Source organism: Drosophila subpulchrella, chromosome X (assembly GCF_014743375.2).
Source record: "Drosophila subpulchrella strain 33 F10 #4 breed RU33 chromosome X, RU_Dsub_v1.1 Primary Assembly, whole genome shotgun sequence".
NCBI classification, from domain to species: domain Eukaryota; kingdom Metazoa; phylum Arthropoda; class Insecta; order Diptera; family Drosophilidae; genus Drosophila; species Drosophila subpulchrella.
Genome location: NC_050613.1, coordinates 16,071,178 through 16,085,127, shown reverse-complemented (window position 1 = coordinate 16,085,127; position 13,950 = coordinate 16,071,178). Strand labels below are relative to the sequence as shown.

General features: G+C 40.5%; 1 protein-coding gene across 4 annotated transcripts in view; it reads right to left on the bottom strand.

Moving 5' to 3' along the window:
• The window catches only part of LOC119558032 (inositol-trisphosphate 3-kinase A), a 28,514-nt gene extending 15,734 nt beyond the window's left edge, over window positions 1-12,780 (bottom strand). The window contains exons 1-2 of one of the 4 annotated variants that reach the window (XM_037871172.1): window positions 10,275-12,778; window positions 9,138-9,358 (exon numbers count right to left, since the gene is read on the bottom strand). In XM_037871172.1, the coding sequence (XP_037727100.1) occupies window positions 9,302-9,358; window positions 10,275-11,933 (1,716 nt within the window). In that variant the 5' untranslated portion in view covers window positions 11,934-12,778 and the 3' untranslated portion in view covers window positions 9,138-9,301. Of the gene's footprint in view, window positions 1-1,360; window positions 1,581-9,137; window positions 9,359-10,274 lie in introns of those variants that run through there. The other 3 variants (XM_037871170.1, XM_037871165.1, XM_037871173.1) reach the window with 3 other exon arrangements.
• Between the last annotated feature and the right edge of the window lie 1,170 nt (window positions 12,781-13,950).

Here is a 13,950-nt window from a genome sequence, read left to right as displayed (position 1 = left end):
GAATGAACAAACAAATATGTTAAATATTTCAGCAAACATACTGTAAAGGTTAGAGTTTTAGGGAAGAGGTTACCCTCAAAAATATTATAATACTGATACCACTGATATTGTGTACCTTCCTCACAAGCTTGTCTTTTACATCATATAGGTAATTTCCTAAAACTATATTAATTAATAATAGATTATAATAATTATAATATAATTATATTAGATTATAGATTAATAACACCTAGTCTGGGGCCTGATTAGTTTGTAAAAAATGATTTAATTTAATTATTAAAATAAATTGGCCGCCAAAAATCATATTTATAATTAGATCGCTCAATGAAAACCTTTTTAATTGGTTAAAATGAAAAGATACTGCTGAAATGAATACCAATAAAATGGTATATCATCGGATACCGTGCTTAGTAGAGCACACCCAGTTCGGGTTGTTTGGACTTATAGCTCCCCCTCCATTTCCCCCGCCAGCCTGCCAACCAACCATTGGCTTCGCTTTAGTTTTTCCAGCTTTTCCAGCCACTCCCCCTCTTCGGGTTTTTCCCCGGCTCGTTTGTGTTTGTGTTGTATTGCTTAAGCCAACTGTCTTGTACTTTTATGGGCGCTCGTCTTATCAATAATTTATGTCAGATTATACCGTTATGTCACAATAAATTAAAGTTGGCAACTTATTTTCCAGACTCCACACTCGGTTTGTATTTGGCTTTTAAATTTTTTATTATGGCCAAATCTGTCAGTTTAGTGGCACATTTGGAAAAGTGCCTGCCCCCCTACCACCTCTTCATCGATTTACTGGCTGATCCAGTTGAGATCGGCGGGACATCTTTGGGATATCACTATATATATATATCTGTGGGTATTTGTGTATCTATATTCCGCCGTTGGCGTGCGGTGGCAAATTTCACTGTCACGCCTCGTTTTCAATTAACTTGTTGGCGGTCCGCCGCAGTGGCCATAAATCAAATGAGTGCGCCTAGGTAGCAAATAGAGAGCCCCATCTCGAACCCCCCTCTAAAAATAAAAATAAATACAGGTCCTCCTTTGCCCCGCTTTGATTTATGAAGATCGCTTCATTTGGCTGCCGCTTGCCGATTGCATGTCAAAGTTTATCGACTTCTGATTAATGTTGCCTTTGTCGGCGCCTCACAGGCTCCACTGTATGCTGGTGTCCATAAAAGCCAAAAGGCAACTGCAACTGCCACTGCAACTGCAACTGCAACTGCTGTTTATGGTAGTTGCATGGCATGTCTGCAGTGGTCAGGCCCCTAGGGTCAGTTTATAAGATATATATCTATAGTATCTGGCAGATGGATAAACCTGCTGCACACACACACACACACACGCTGAAAAACCCACTCACTGCTCACTGGGAATCCTCCACCTCCGCGGAAAAACACACTCACAAATAAATATAAAAAAAGAAACACCGCCACGCAAAGTAAATAATAATAATAAAAAAAAACCGAACAAAAATTGTTTTTCACGAGGTTTGGCTATTTCATTTTTTTTTTTTTGGGATCGTATCGTATATGTTGTCGTATCGGAACGGATCGGAGCGGCGGCAATCGACCGCTTGTTGACTTTGGAACGGCACTCGAGCAACTGAGGCATCGCCGTTACAGCGGCAACAAGCAAAGCTCCCCAACTAACAACCGATTGCTGCCGCAAACGAAGTTGAAAACCGAAGTGATCGGCATGGAAACGATCGTATTTAGGTGGGGGATCGACGGAAGGGGTACTGTGCCGAACTCGCTGGAGAACTATCCTTAATCCTGGCCACTTCAAATCCCCAGAAGACCTAATCGCCACATAAATCAGGCGGCGACACAGCGACAACATGATGGAATAATGACGCTGATTGAAACATGCAAAAACCCAGGATCCAGAGACCCTCGCCCAGTTACCGGTGCCAATTCCTTTGGCACACTCGAAAAAAATATTTCACAAGGGGAAATATAGTTATATAGTATTTTATAGAACTCAAGAGCGATGGTGTAGCTTAAGGACACTTAAGGACCCCTTATAATAACTTTCAAACAATATTCTTGTTTTCGGTATATCTTTTTAGGATCTTTCCATGTTATAGACAAAATATTAAGTAATAATATTGGGTCTTTCCGAAATTTCGAAAATAATAAAGGGTGTCCTAATTAATCTTTAAAAAAATAATTAATAATTATGTTAAAAAATATTGGATTTTAAATGTTCTATGAGAAAATATAAGACTTTTAAAAATAACAGAGATCTTAAAAAAAATCCGTTGAGAATTTGAAATGTCATAATCAAAAAATAGATATATCTATATTTATGGGGGCTGCTAGACTAATCACTAGGTTTTTTTTTAAATGTAATTTTTAGATGTCTAAGAGTATGCAATATTATATTTGGTCCTCAAAAGCTGCATGAATTTATTTAGAAAGTCGAAAATGCTTAATTCACTGCATACTTTACGGCACCTTAAATGATATTTAGGAGTGATTTTAGGCCCCAGTAATTTTTTTGGAACCCTATATATTTTCTTTTCAGAATTATGAAAATAACAGTATAATTAGCTTTGAAAACGAATATACAAATGGAATATATATCTATTTTGCATTTTAATTAGCTAAGAGCTTTCGATTGGCAAAAGTTTAGACAAACACAAAAATCTCTATAGCCTAGTTTTTTTCACCGTGTATGGTGAAACTCAGAGTCTCTGGCTGAAAATCCCAACGCGGACTCCTTGTCGCCGATCCTCTGACAAGGCGACTAATTGCGGCGGCAAATTGCCGCTGGCATTTGATTTGCATAATGCAAATTGCCGGCGTCTCTAATCGGTAGCTCTCCATCTTCGCCGCCCTGCGATACATATGTTCATATGTATGTAGGCATGGTAGGCCCCCCTCCCCGAAACTTTGGGGACCGGGGCCCGGGAACTTGGCTTTATGACGATCCCGGCTGTCACAATATTTATGTGCTATTAATTGACCACTTGACGCCCGCCCCCTGCCAGCCACGCCCCCGAAATGGGGGCATACTAAGTGTTTTATGGAGTCGCACTGATGGCTTGAACCGATAAGCAGGCAGCTCAATGTGGCTGTGGATATTGAGACAGAGTACCAATTCCAATTCCAATCCCAATCCGAATCCCAGTCCCTAACTGCGATTCATAGCCTGTCATATGGTCTCAAGTGGATATGGAGTGGAAAAGCCGCAAAGATACAAAGATACATACGGAATGAGGCAGGGTCTTGGAATGGGAATGGGACTGTATCGCAAATTGGCTGGAAAATTAAGTGTTCTTTTATCACAACCACCGACGGAAAAGTGTATCATAAAAATTGATATATCTGGAGAATGCCATCCTATACTATATTTACTATACTATACTGTTTACTTTGTACTGATACTATCATGTCAATAATAAAAAGAGATATTTTAAGTAGCCATAATACCTCTGCTTAGTTTCATGTGATAATATCATAGTTCCGAATTTACATTAAAATATATTGAACGTAAAAAATAGATTATTTTTAAATAATACTATATTATATTTTGACCAAAATAAAAAGTACTTTGTTAGTATTGCAACCATGTTTTTCTCAGTGTTACCATAATCGTACTTGCCGCCTCGTCCCCTCCCTTCTTCGATCAAAGAAACCTATCCAATTTCTTTATCTGTTCTTCGGTTATCTCTACTGTGGCCATCTAATATTAGATGGCGATATCTATTGCCTTGTACAAGTGCTCTTGTTTCGCCTTATCGGCAATTGCCAGAACATGCTAGCATTTAGGGAGCGTCTTTGGGGGCCTTACTGTACTAGAAGATTCGGTAATGAATTTTGAATAGACCTTCATATATTTGCTAATTTTTTTAATTGCCTCGTCAAAAATACAATATATCTATTTTTGGCACAGTTTTATGATTCTTTACCTACCCATGTGCCGATTTCATTTATTTCCCTCGGAAGTGTAACCTTTTATTGAAAAAGGTGTTAGATACTACAATAAAATAACATTATTAAGACTTTCCCAGTTTTATAATGTTCCTTAAAAGGTAATTGATATGATATCATCATTGTTTTCCAACTTGTTGATGTGAAAGAAAATCGGTTACAGCTGGTTTGGTAAATGTTTTGTTACCTCTATCTGATTTTGTTTAATTTTATTTCCAAGTGTTAGTCGGCTCGCAGTTAATTTACTGCAGCTGCAATTATCTGGAATCGAATAAAGCAAATATTTTTGGTTTGTTTTGGCGATTACGCCAATTTGAAAACCAGGAAATTCTGGTTACGGCCGAGCCAATTCAGTTAAGAACTAAGAAAAGCTGTAAACGGAAACCCGGCTGTGGAGTGTAAATCAAAACCCACATATATGTTGCATGTCGCATGTTGCTGGTGGCGCGTGTGTTTCGGGTGCCATCGCTCGGGGACATGCGACACAACAACATAACCTTTAAGGGGTCCGAAAAGGGGGCAGGAAGGGGTTAAGAAGGGGCAGGAAACTGCCTGCACTTACAGGAATGACAAATATGCTGGCACGCAAGCTGCATTGCACAGAAAAATGTATTTTAAGAGAAATATATAACTACAACTTTGAAAAATTGTAATATTGAGTATTTGAGAAACTCTCACTTGAGTGCAAAAAGTATGCTTCATGATACCATATAAAATATGGTCATACAACATTTTAGTATTAAATTGTTTGAGTAAAATACTGCGTACTTGTAAACAGAAATATATTTGGGATTGAGGTTTCTTTGGCTTCCCAAAAATCAGGTCTCATTGATAATACAAAATTAGTCAAGGATTTTTTTCGGTGTAGATTTCTGGTCCCGCAAGAACGACGACTCGTATTCAATTCATTTGAAATCGCAAACGCGAAACAAACAAAACCAGCCGTGGCATCGGGGAACCAGCTGAAAAACAAAACAAAAATTGAAACCAACAAGCAACTTCGACAAGAGCAAATGACGCAAATTGCGCACACTCGAGAATCGAAACTAACTCCGAAGGGTCTCCGATCTCAGATTGGAACTATACCTGAGATGGCACTACAAAACAACTTCTTGAGTTTTCTTAAAACTGTTTTTCAAGATACACTGGATAAAAAAAAGATTTTACTTCTGGCAAATGACTCCTCGCATTAAAAAAAAAATATGTACTTTTAAATTTCAAAAATTAACCTTTTTCCAAAACCTAACTTATCGATAATCGCAGTTTATAATACATTTTGATTAACCAGAAGCGTTTGGACCTTTTCGAATTAATCGATCAATCAGTGCCAAAAAAGACTCTAGTTGATAAAAACCTGATAGGCTCTGAAATTCTTTGACTAACTTTATTAGTCGATTATTTCGATAACCAAAACAGTCGACAGCAACACATGACCCTATGAATTTGTCAAAACTCTAACCAATAAATAAAACGATAATTGATTAACTTACTTGATAAGATAATTTACTCACTTACTTAAAATTCTACTCGATAAATAAAACAAATCCTGATGGCATAGCTTTGTGGTAATAAATGTGACTTGAGTTGCCGATTATTTCGATAGCCAACACTCAAATCGATAGCAACGTTTAATGATACATAAAATAAAGAAACCCATAAATGATGACTAATTTGCTCATCAAAGTTCAATAATCGACAGAAACCATAAAATTTTATAAAAAATTAACCTATAAACGATGACTAATTGCTATAATGATAAATTATCCTTATAAATCGATAGACTGAAGAACTTAAAACGATTTCATTTGACTTAATGGAATAATTAAAAGTCAATAAAAGAGGCTGATGTTCGATTCTAAAAAGGCTATACAAAAATGTGCCTGAAAGTGCGGTAAAACCACGAAGATCATTTAATTGTTTAGGGTATCCCAAGCTGGTGTTTATTTCCAGCGGTTATTCTGCTTCCGGGGGGTAGAAAAAGGGCTGGGTGGCAGGGGGCGTTGGGGGAGGTACGGAAAAGGGGGCTTGCGGCAATATAATTTACTTGCGACGATCTTCGCCGCGATCGCTGATGGGCGACAGCTGCTGACGTCAACGGAAGTTGTCGCTTGAGCGAAGGTCAACGGATTGTACCAAAAAGTTCTCCCAGATCCCACTTACAACCGAGGATGGGGGTTGCGGATGGGGTTGAGGGGCCTGGGGAGAGATCTCGCCGCTAAATCGATTTCTCACACAATTAGTGGGCGTCATAATTCCCATTTCCATTTCAATTCCTCTGACGAATTCCCCCCTGATTACCCCGACTTTATACCCGTCGCTGTCGCCGATGTGTTGATTAGATATGACGCTGGGAATGGGCCTGGAAATGGGTCTGGGTCTGGTTCTGGGACTGGGACGGGCTGATCGGACTGTGACGGATGTGCACGACCCGCAGAGACCATAAAGGCTATTAAAAAAAATAATAATAAAATAGCACCACACGATCCAGTCATTATGGTAAATGCCGTTGGACGTCAGTCACTGATCAGCTACGCTTCTCTGCAAAAGGGTGCTATTAAAATTAGTGTTAACCACATGAATAGTCATTTTTATGATATCTCGAAAATCCTAAAATGTTACATTTTCACAGGAATACTAACAGAGGATTGAAAACCAGATAAAAACTGAAAAAAACAATAAGGAACCCCTTCAAACCGCTTTTTCCTGCTTATAACAGATGCGTTAAATAAAATCGCACGTGCCTAATTAAATAGTGGCAAATTTAGGCTAGAACTAGATTACGTTCTATACAAGACTAATTTCTTTTCATAGAGCACCTTTTACGGAACAAATTAATTATAGTTTGCTTTAAGAACTCTATCTATATAGACAATTTAAGTAAAATGGGTTTATTATGAAAAAACATACCATAAATTTCACAGTGACATGTTCTTAATTAATTATATTTTTTATCAGTATTATTTAACATTCCCCATATTGACACTATCTTAGAGAAGTTTTAAACATAAATCAAATATTCTAAAAAGTTGTTAAGTCGCATTTTTATCAAATACAATAAATGAGCTCATTGAACGTGGAAAGTTTATTATCTTATATAATTAATTTTAAATCAAAGACAAATATGTTTATCTTATAGGAGTGTCAATAATAAAAAAGTATAATATTTATTTTTTCTAAGCAAGCATTTTATTTACGATAAAAAATAATTTTTTTTATTTAAACTCGATTATATAGTTTACAAAATATTTTTTTTTCGAGTGTGGCCAAGATGTTTGTTTCGTAAGGACGTTTCCTCAGACTTAGTTTGTATTAAAAGGCTGATAAATAATGCGACACAATTGCAATTTGTACTCTTGTATCTCCCATATCTGCGTCATATTTCCGCTTTATTATGGTACAATTTGTATCAATATTTTGCGGTCCATAAAGAAGATATTCCCGCCCATGAAGAGAATCTGTCGCTGACTTTGCACTTCAGAGCTGATATTATTAATGATCATGACTCGGCCGAAGAGCGGTGAAGATCGGTTTTGAGGGGGGATACACAAAGGCGCCCCAGTGACGTCACAGCGACGTCAGCGGACCAAATGGCGATATTGTCGGTGACTTTTGGGGCACCCACACGGGGGCTTTATCTTTAAGTAAGCAAAAGGCATTTTCTATGAAGCCCACGCCGCAGTGTCCACAGAGTGCCCACAATAACAAAACAATGCGAAGACAGTCTCGGGCCTTCAGTCCTCAGTTCCCATCTCAATGAGAAAAAAAAACAGAGAAAAAAACCCATCCATTCCATAAATGGAATGCGAAGAATAACTAAACAAGATCGTCCCTCGGGGCCTATCCCCCCCCCCCTTTTTTTGGGGTGAAACTATAATGACAACTGTGATAAGGCGCGGTGACAGGCGGTCGTCGGCTGAGTAGGATACCAGGAAATAAGAGGTCCAAGAATGCCAGGCCAAACACTGGAGATATCGGGCGAAACTAACAAACGCCCAGCATCATGTGGCTAATGATATATGCATGATATATGTATGTATGGCTGATAATGCCCCGACTTCTACGACTCTAAATATGAATGAAACTTGAGGTCGTTACGAGGAAGTACCGAGAATCGACGGATATGGAAAAATCCATTAAAATATGTTACAGGAATGGGAGCTTCATAGACACACTTAAAAACCATAAGCCCAATTTAAGATGGTAAAATATAAAATTAAAAAAATAGTAATACCTAGTTTGTTTTTTGATATATTCGGAATTTAGCAAGGGCATATTCACGAGCACATCTAAAACAAATCAAAGACAGTCCTCATAACAAACAGAGGTAAAGACGGAAGTTGAATAAGAATTGTATTCAAATGGGAATGGGAACTTGTAATGACATGCTAATAATATTGAAGTTTATCTTACATAGCAGTGGAGGCTGAATAAGAAGTGTATGCAAATGGTGCTGAGACTGAAATTAAAATGTAGTTTAACTGGGTCAACAATTAAATGATCCAAACTAGGATTTGATATATAAGATCAAAGTGTATCCTAAAAATTGGAGTACTTGTATAAGCATATTGCATTTAACCGAGACGTACATAAATAGCTCTATTATGATCCCAGACATTTCTTCATCTCAGAGGAATTTTATCAAGAGTGGTACTCGCAAACACGATCCCCGTGACTTGTGGAGTAATCCCCTCCGGTTCGAGGGCTCGTGTGTCATATAGACATATATATGAGTTTTAGTGGGAACGGTGACGTATGCGCGATATCGCCAAAGATCGCTTATCGCTCATTCCCCAGGAAAATAAAGAAGTCCGTAAGACAGAGCCTTATACAATTGACTTAGTCTGACGGCTGGGATCATCACAGATATAACATCGTATATAGTATATGGTATTAAGCACACTTCACCCTCGTGGGTTAAACAAAATAAAAGAAGAACAGGCCATTTCTGGGATCCCTCCGATTATTGCTTTTATGGCTCGTCGGCGGCGAGGGCATATATGTATACTATATATAAATGCCAGAGAGATAAACCCGCTTGATAAGCGCGTAACATTATTAACCAAACACGCACACACACACACACATAAGCTCAGACAACACACATATCCATATCTTTCGCCTACATATATACATATGCACGTGCATATAGGCGTCGACATATCCAGGTGGATTGCTTTATTATCGTTATCACGACTACGAAAATTCGGTTTCTAATACTTTTATTCGCTTTACAAACTTTCTGCCGTCTGTTGACAACAACAAGAACAAAACGGAAAAATCACAAAAAAGATGCCATTATATAAAGGTAAATATGTGCTGGCTTATATATGTACATAATATATATCTATAATACAATATACAGTTAACTAAGATAAGCTTTTTTTCGTCGCTGTCGCTGCCGTCGCTTTGTCGTTGTTCCAGTTCTAGATAAAAAAAAAGGAATGAGAACGATCCGACCCAAGGTTTTCGTATTTTGGTTGATATACGTATTTTTTTTTTATCAAGGCACCCCTTATTTTTCAACATCAGCACCACCATATCGTTCTCATTCCATTCACACACGCAAAAAAAAAAACACAGAATAATAATAATAATAATTGCAAACGGAAAGCGGAGAATACAAAAAAGACTTCTCCGAGCAACAGAACCTCATTTTAGTGATAAGATAAAAATCAAATTAATTAACAGCCTTTTAAGCAAACGCATACACTCGCACAAATTAATGCATATACACGGTGAGAAAAACTGATTAACTGATAAAGGGGATTACCATTATTCAGCTGTTTATCTTAAAGTAATATCAAAGGATCTCAAGGCTGGAAGATTTGTTTTGAAACTGATCAAAGCAAAGTGGAATCCTTTTTTCAGCAATTTCTAAAAACATACGATTTTCTTTAGATCAGTAATACAAAAAGATTTTCTTTCTATTTCATATTTAATAGGTATATTGCATAAGTCTTATTATAATAGTCTTTTCCTTTTGGTTTTCTTTTTAGTTATAAAGGTATTGCAGTTAATAAACTAGAATATATAATACTGCTCTAAAACAACATAGATAGGGATTATCGCACACTTTTTTTGAAGTGTTTTGCCCTTTCTAGCACCCGTTTCTCGCTGTGTATATGCACCAACCTGCTTATCTCGCTCGCTGCCATTCAGACCTGCCCTCATTCACTGCCCTTTTATGCTTTCGAAAGTAACAACAAAAAAAAAAAAAGGTTAACATTAGATTTACTAGACTGCTAGACTCTCCACGGGGAACGTGTCCTCTTGCCACCCGAATCGAAACTAGTCTAGTCTGAGATTTGCCTGGTTTGTGACGTCGTTGCGGGCGCCTACCTTCTTGGATCGATCCCGCTGGCGATCGCCAAGCTGCGTGGCGGCCAGGAGCTCGCTGATCTGTCGCTCCCGCTCGCGTTCGCGGTCGCGATCCCCCCGCTCGTAGTCATCCTGCTGGAGCAGCTCCTCCTCGTCGCGATCGCGATCGAGATCCTCCACATCGCGATCCTCCTCCTCCTCCTCCTCCTCCTCGTCGCCATCCTCCTCCTCCTCCTCCTCGCCGCTGAGGCTGCTGCTTTGGGTGCTGCTCTTCCTGGCCAACGCCACACGGACTCCATTCACAATGCACTCGCCACCGTCTAGGGCGGATATGGTGGAGCCACAATAGTACAGGTTGCTGCAACTGCTTGCCGCACTGACATCCGACTGGTTTTCGTCCTTGGCGCATCCCGGCGCCATTCCCACCGCTCCCGATCCTCCATGTCCTCCATGTCCTCCATGTCCTCCATGTCCATGTCCATGGGCTCCGCCGCCATGACCATGTCCCGCTTCCAGGGAGCAGCGACGTTGGCAACGCGCTCGCTGCAGACGAAAGTACTCCATCTCCTCCATGCTGATGCCGCAGGCGGTTATGTCATCGGAGTAGTCGCTGACCACCACGGAGGGGGTGCGTACGTAGCGCACTCCCAGGGGCAGTCCACTACCCCCCAGTTCGCTATAGACGCTCTGGGTGGACTCGCGTCTCGATCCCGGGGCGGCCACCACCCGCTCCTCCAGCAGAACCTTTGTGGGCACACCCACAATGGATTGGGCGCCGCCGGTGGGCGATGTCAGTGGTGAATCTGGCAGGGCTGTGGGTTCGGCCAGTGGCAGGAGAGCCGGTCGCAGTGGCAAATCCGTAACGGTTAGTGTGTTCCTTCGCTGAGGTGATGGTATCATACCCACATCCATGCAGACATCGTCCACATCCAGACCCAGAGCAGAGTCACTGCTGGCACAGCGTGTGACCCTTAGCTTCCGCTGGGGTGGCGACAAGGTGTTATCCTCGTTGTCACTGCTATATGGACTCAAGCCACCGCCGGTTACATTGCAACCCTCGTCCGAATTGGAGGCAGTGGCTCCGGCCACTGTCTTGGGCTCCCCCTCGTTCAGCTGTTGCTGCTGGACAATCATGGCCTGGAACTGATCGATCAGCTGTTGCACCGGCTTGCCTGGTTCCGTCTTGCAGCTGGGGTAATTGGTGCGGTAAGCGGTGCTGCCGTAAGTGCTTCTATAAGTGCTTCCGTACGTAGGGCTTCTGCAGGTGTTACTATCCACTTGTTTGGTGTCAAAAAAGGCCGCCTTCAATTGAGCCTTGCGAAGGGCCAACTTGTTGGAGAGCTCTTCACATGGATTACCAGCGAAGATCTCGTTTAGTCCAGTTTGCGGATTCGTCTGCGGTTCCTGGGTGGGTGTTGTCGCTTTAGCTCTGGCTGTGGCACTGGCTTTGGCTTTAGCTCCTATCTGCTCCGCTGCTCGCTGATAACTGAACGCCGTTGCCTCTGCCGCCGGCCATTTATTTTCAATTTTAACCGCTCTCGTCGTTTTCGCCCGCGCTGCCGACGCCAGCATAGGCGTCACCGTCGACGGCGGCGTCGTTATCTTTGGCATGACATCGAATTGGAAAGCGGGGGCGTCAGACGTTCGCGAAACCGTTCCCGAACCGTCGCACGCACTCATCTCACATGGATGATGGTTGGATCACGGGTAAGGCGGGGAAGGGGTTTTGGAAGGGGTTGGGAAGGGGTTTGGCAAGGGGTTGAGTGTAAGGAGTATAGCAGGCGAGGGAAAAAGGAAGCAGTTTTACTTTAGAAAAGAAGGTAATTTAAGAATATAAGGGACAGTGTTAAAGGGAACAATGATTTAGAAACAGTGATAAGGACAGAGTTTATAAATACAACCCAAGTAAGTTTGGGAAGGAATGTGTAGAGAGTAGGAATAGAAGTGATAATGAAGTTGGTAAAAATGAAGTTGAAATATGAAAGAATTTTATCAGAATGAGTTAAAGGAGGTAGAGAGATAGGGAGAAGTTAGAGCTATAGATAAGAATGCGCTGATTTATTAGGAAACAGAGTTAGTGGGAAGATTGATAAGGGTTAGATCTAAGTAACTAGTTGAGAGTGTTGGGTAAATGTGATGGAAAACGATTTAAAGCCGAGGTCCCGTATTAACTCGTTACTAACGCTGGCGTCCGGACAAATTCCACCGGATTTAGAGGTGAAAATGACTGCGGATTCCCCGGCAAACATTCTACGTCCGCACTTTCCGAATGGCACCTGTGCGCTGTCGTCGCAGAACTGAAATCGCTTTCTGCGGCTCTGCAGTTCTGCCCGTTTTCAGAGGGGCGGAGGAGAAGAATCGCGAAGAGCCGGGCGAGAGGGAGGTGGTGTGCTACGAAGAATTGTGGAGAAGAATTGTTCGGCGGAGGAGAATTGGTGTCGGAAGGGGGAGCAAAAGAGACGGCGAGCAGCTGTTGCGGGCGGGCTTATTATTGTTGATAGTTTTCTTCTATATATTTTTTTTTCTTTATTTTTTTTTTTTTTTTTTTTTTGGTTGCTTTGCCACTGTTCTCGTAATTCAGAGGTTGGTGCTACGACTGCTACTACTGTGGGGTAATTGTAATTGTGATCTTGAAACGTTGACGCAATGTGCAATGATCCCGCACGTACACACGCACACACCGGTAGCTGCTCCAATTGCCGCGCGTAATTGTAAATTGCATTTAAGCACAGAGCGGACACAGATACGGCACACAGACGCACGCACGCACACCAGCACACACAGCGACAGACTGACAGGCGATGCGACTCAGTGCAACAAAGCACAACAGCACCACTACAGGCCCACAGTCACGCAAACACCGACTTCAACGCACAATGGGACAAAACGGTGATTTATCGCCCCGAGTTCAGTCAAAAAAAAAACACACACTCACCCTCTCAGCTTACTGTGAACTATTCCCAGAAAACAATTAAAATAAAAATTATTCTCACGAAATCAGCTTTTATGGCGCTTACGCAAATAACTGGAATAATTATATCTTGACACTTAAAGTTTTTTCTTTATATTTCAAGTTAAAAAAAAACTTCAACTTATAGTTTAAAGGTCTTATAATTACATCCCCAAAAACTGACTAATCGGTTTAAATTAATAACTTATGCCGCCTGCTGATTTATTAGCCTAGTAATAAATATGAGTATTATACGGAAGTGTTAACAAATTAAGTTATTGTCTGTAATCAACTCTGGGAACATTTTCAAAAATAGAGATGTGTAACTTTATGTCTATAAATAAGTTTCCAGCTGGTTTTTTTCTTGTGATAGTTATAGCTATCAGACTTTGTGACTCAAATAATAATATTATATCGTTTCACTTCAAGTTTTCTCGGGAACAGTATTATTTTTATAAAAAAAAGAAAATAAATGGAGCCGATTAAATTCCTCGAAAATAAATCCGGGAATAGTCCACTTGAAACCGTTTTGCGTACATGACTTACGAAATAAGTCAGTTCACATGTACGTAGAACTAAACCACAAACCAACGACCTACGTCAAAACTGATTGTAGTTACAGAAATTCCGTTGCGGGTTATATAAGTGTCATTAGCTTAAAAATGGTTCTTACACTTTTGTGATACTTCCCCACAACATATGCTTATGTACTATATAAAAAGAAAATAAAAAAGTCAATTTCCCATC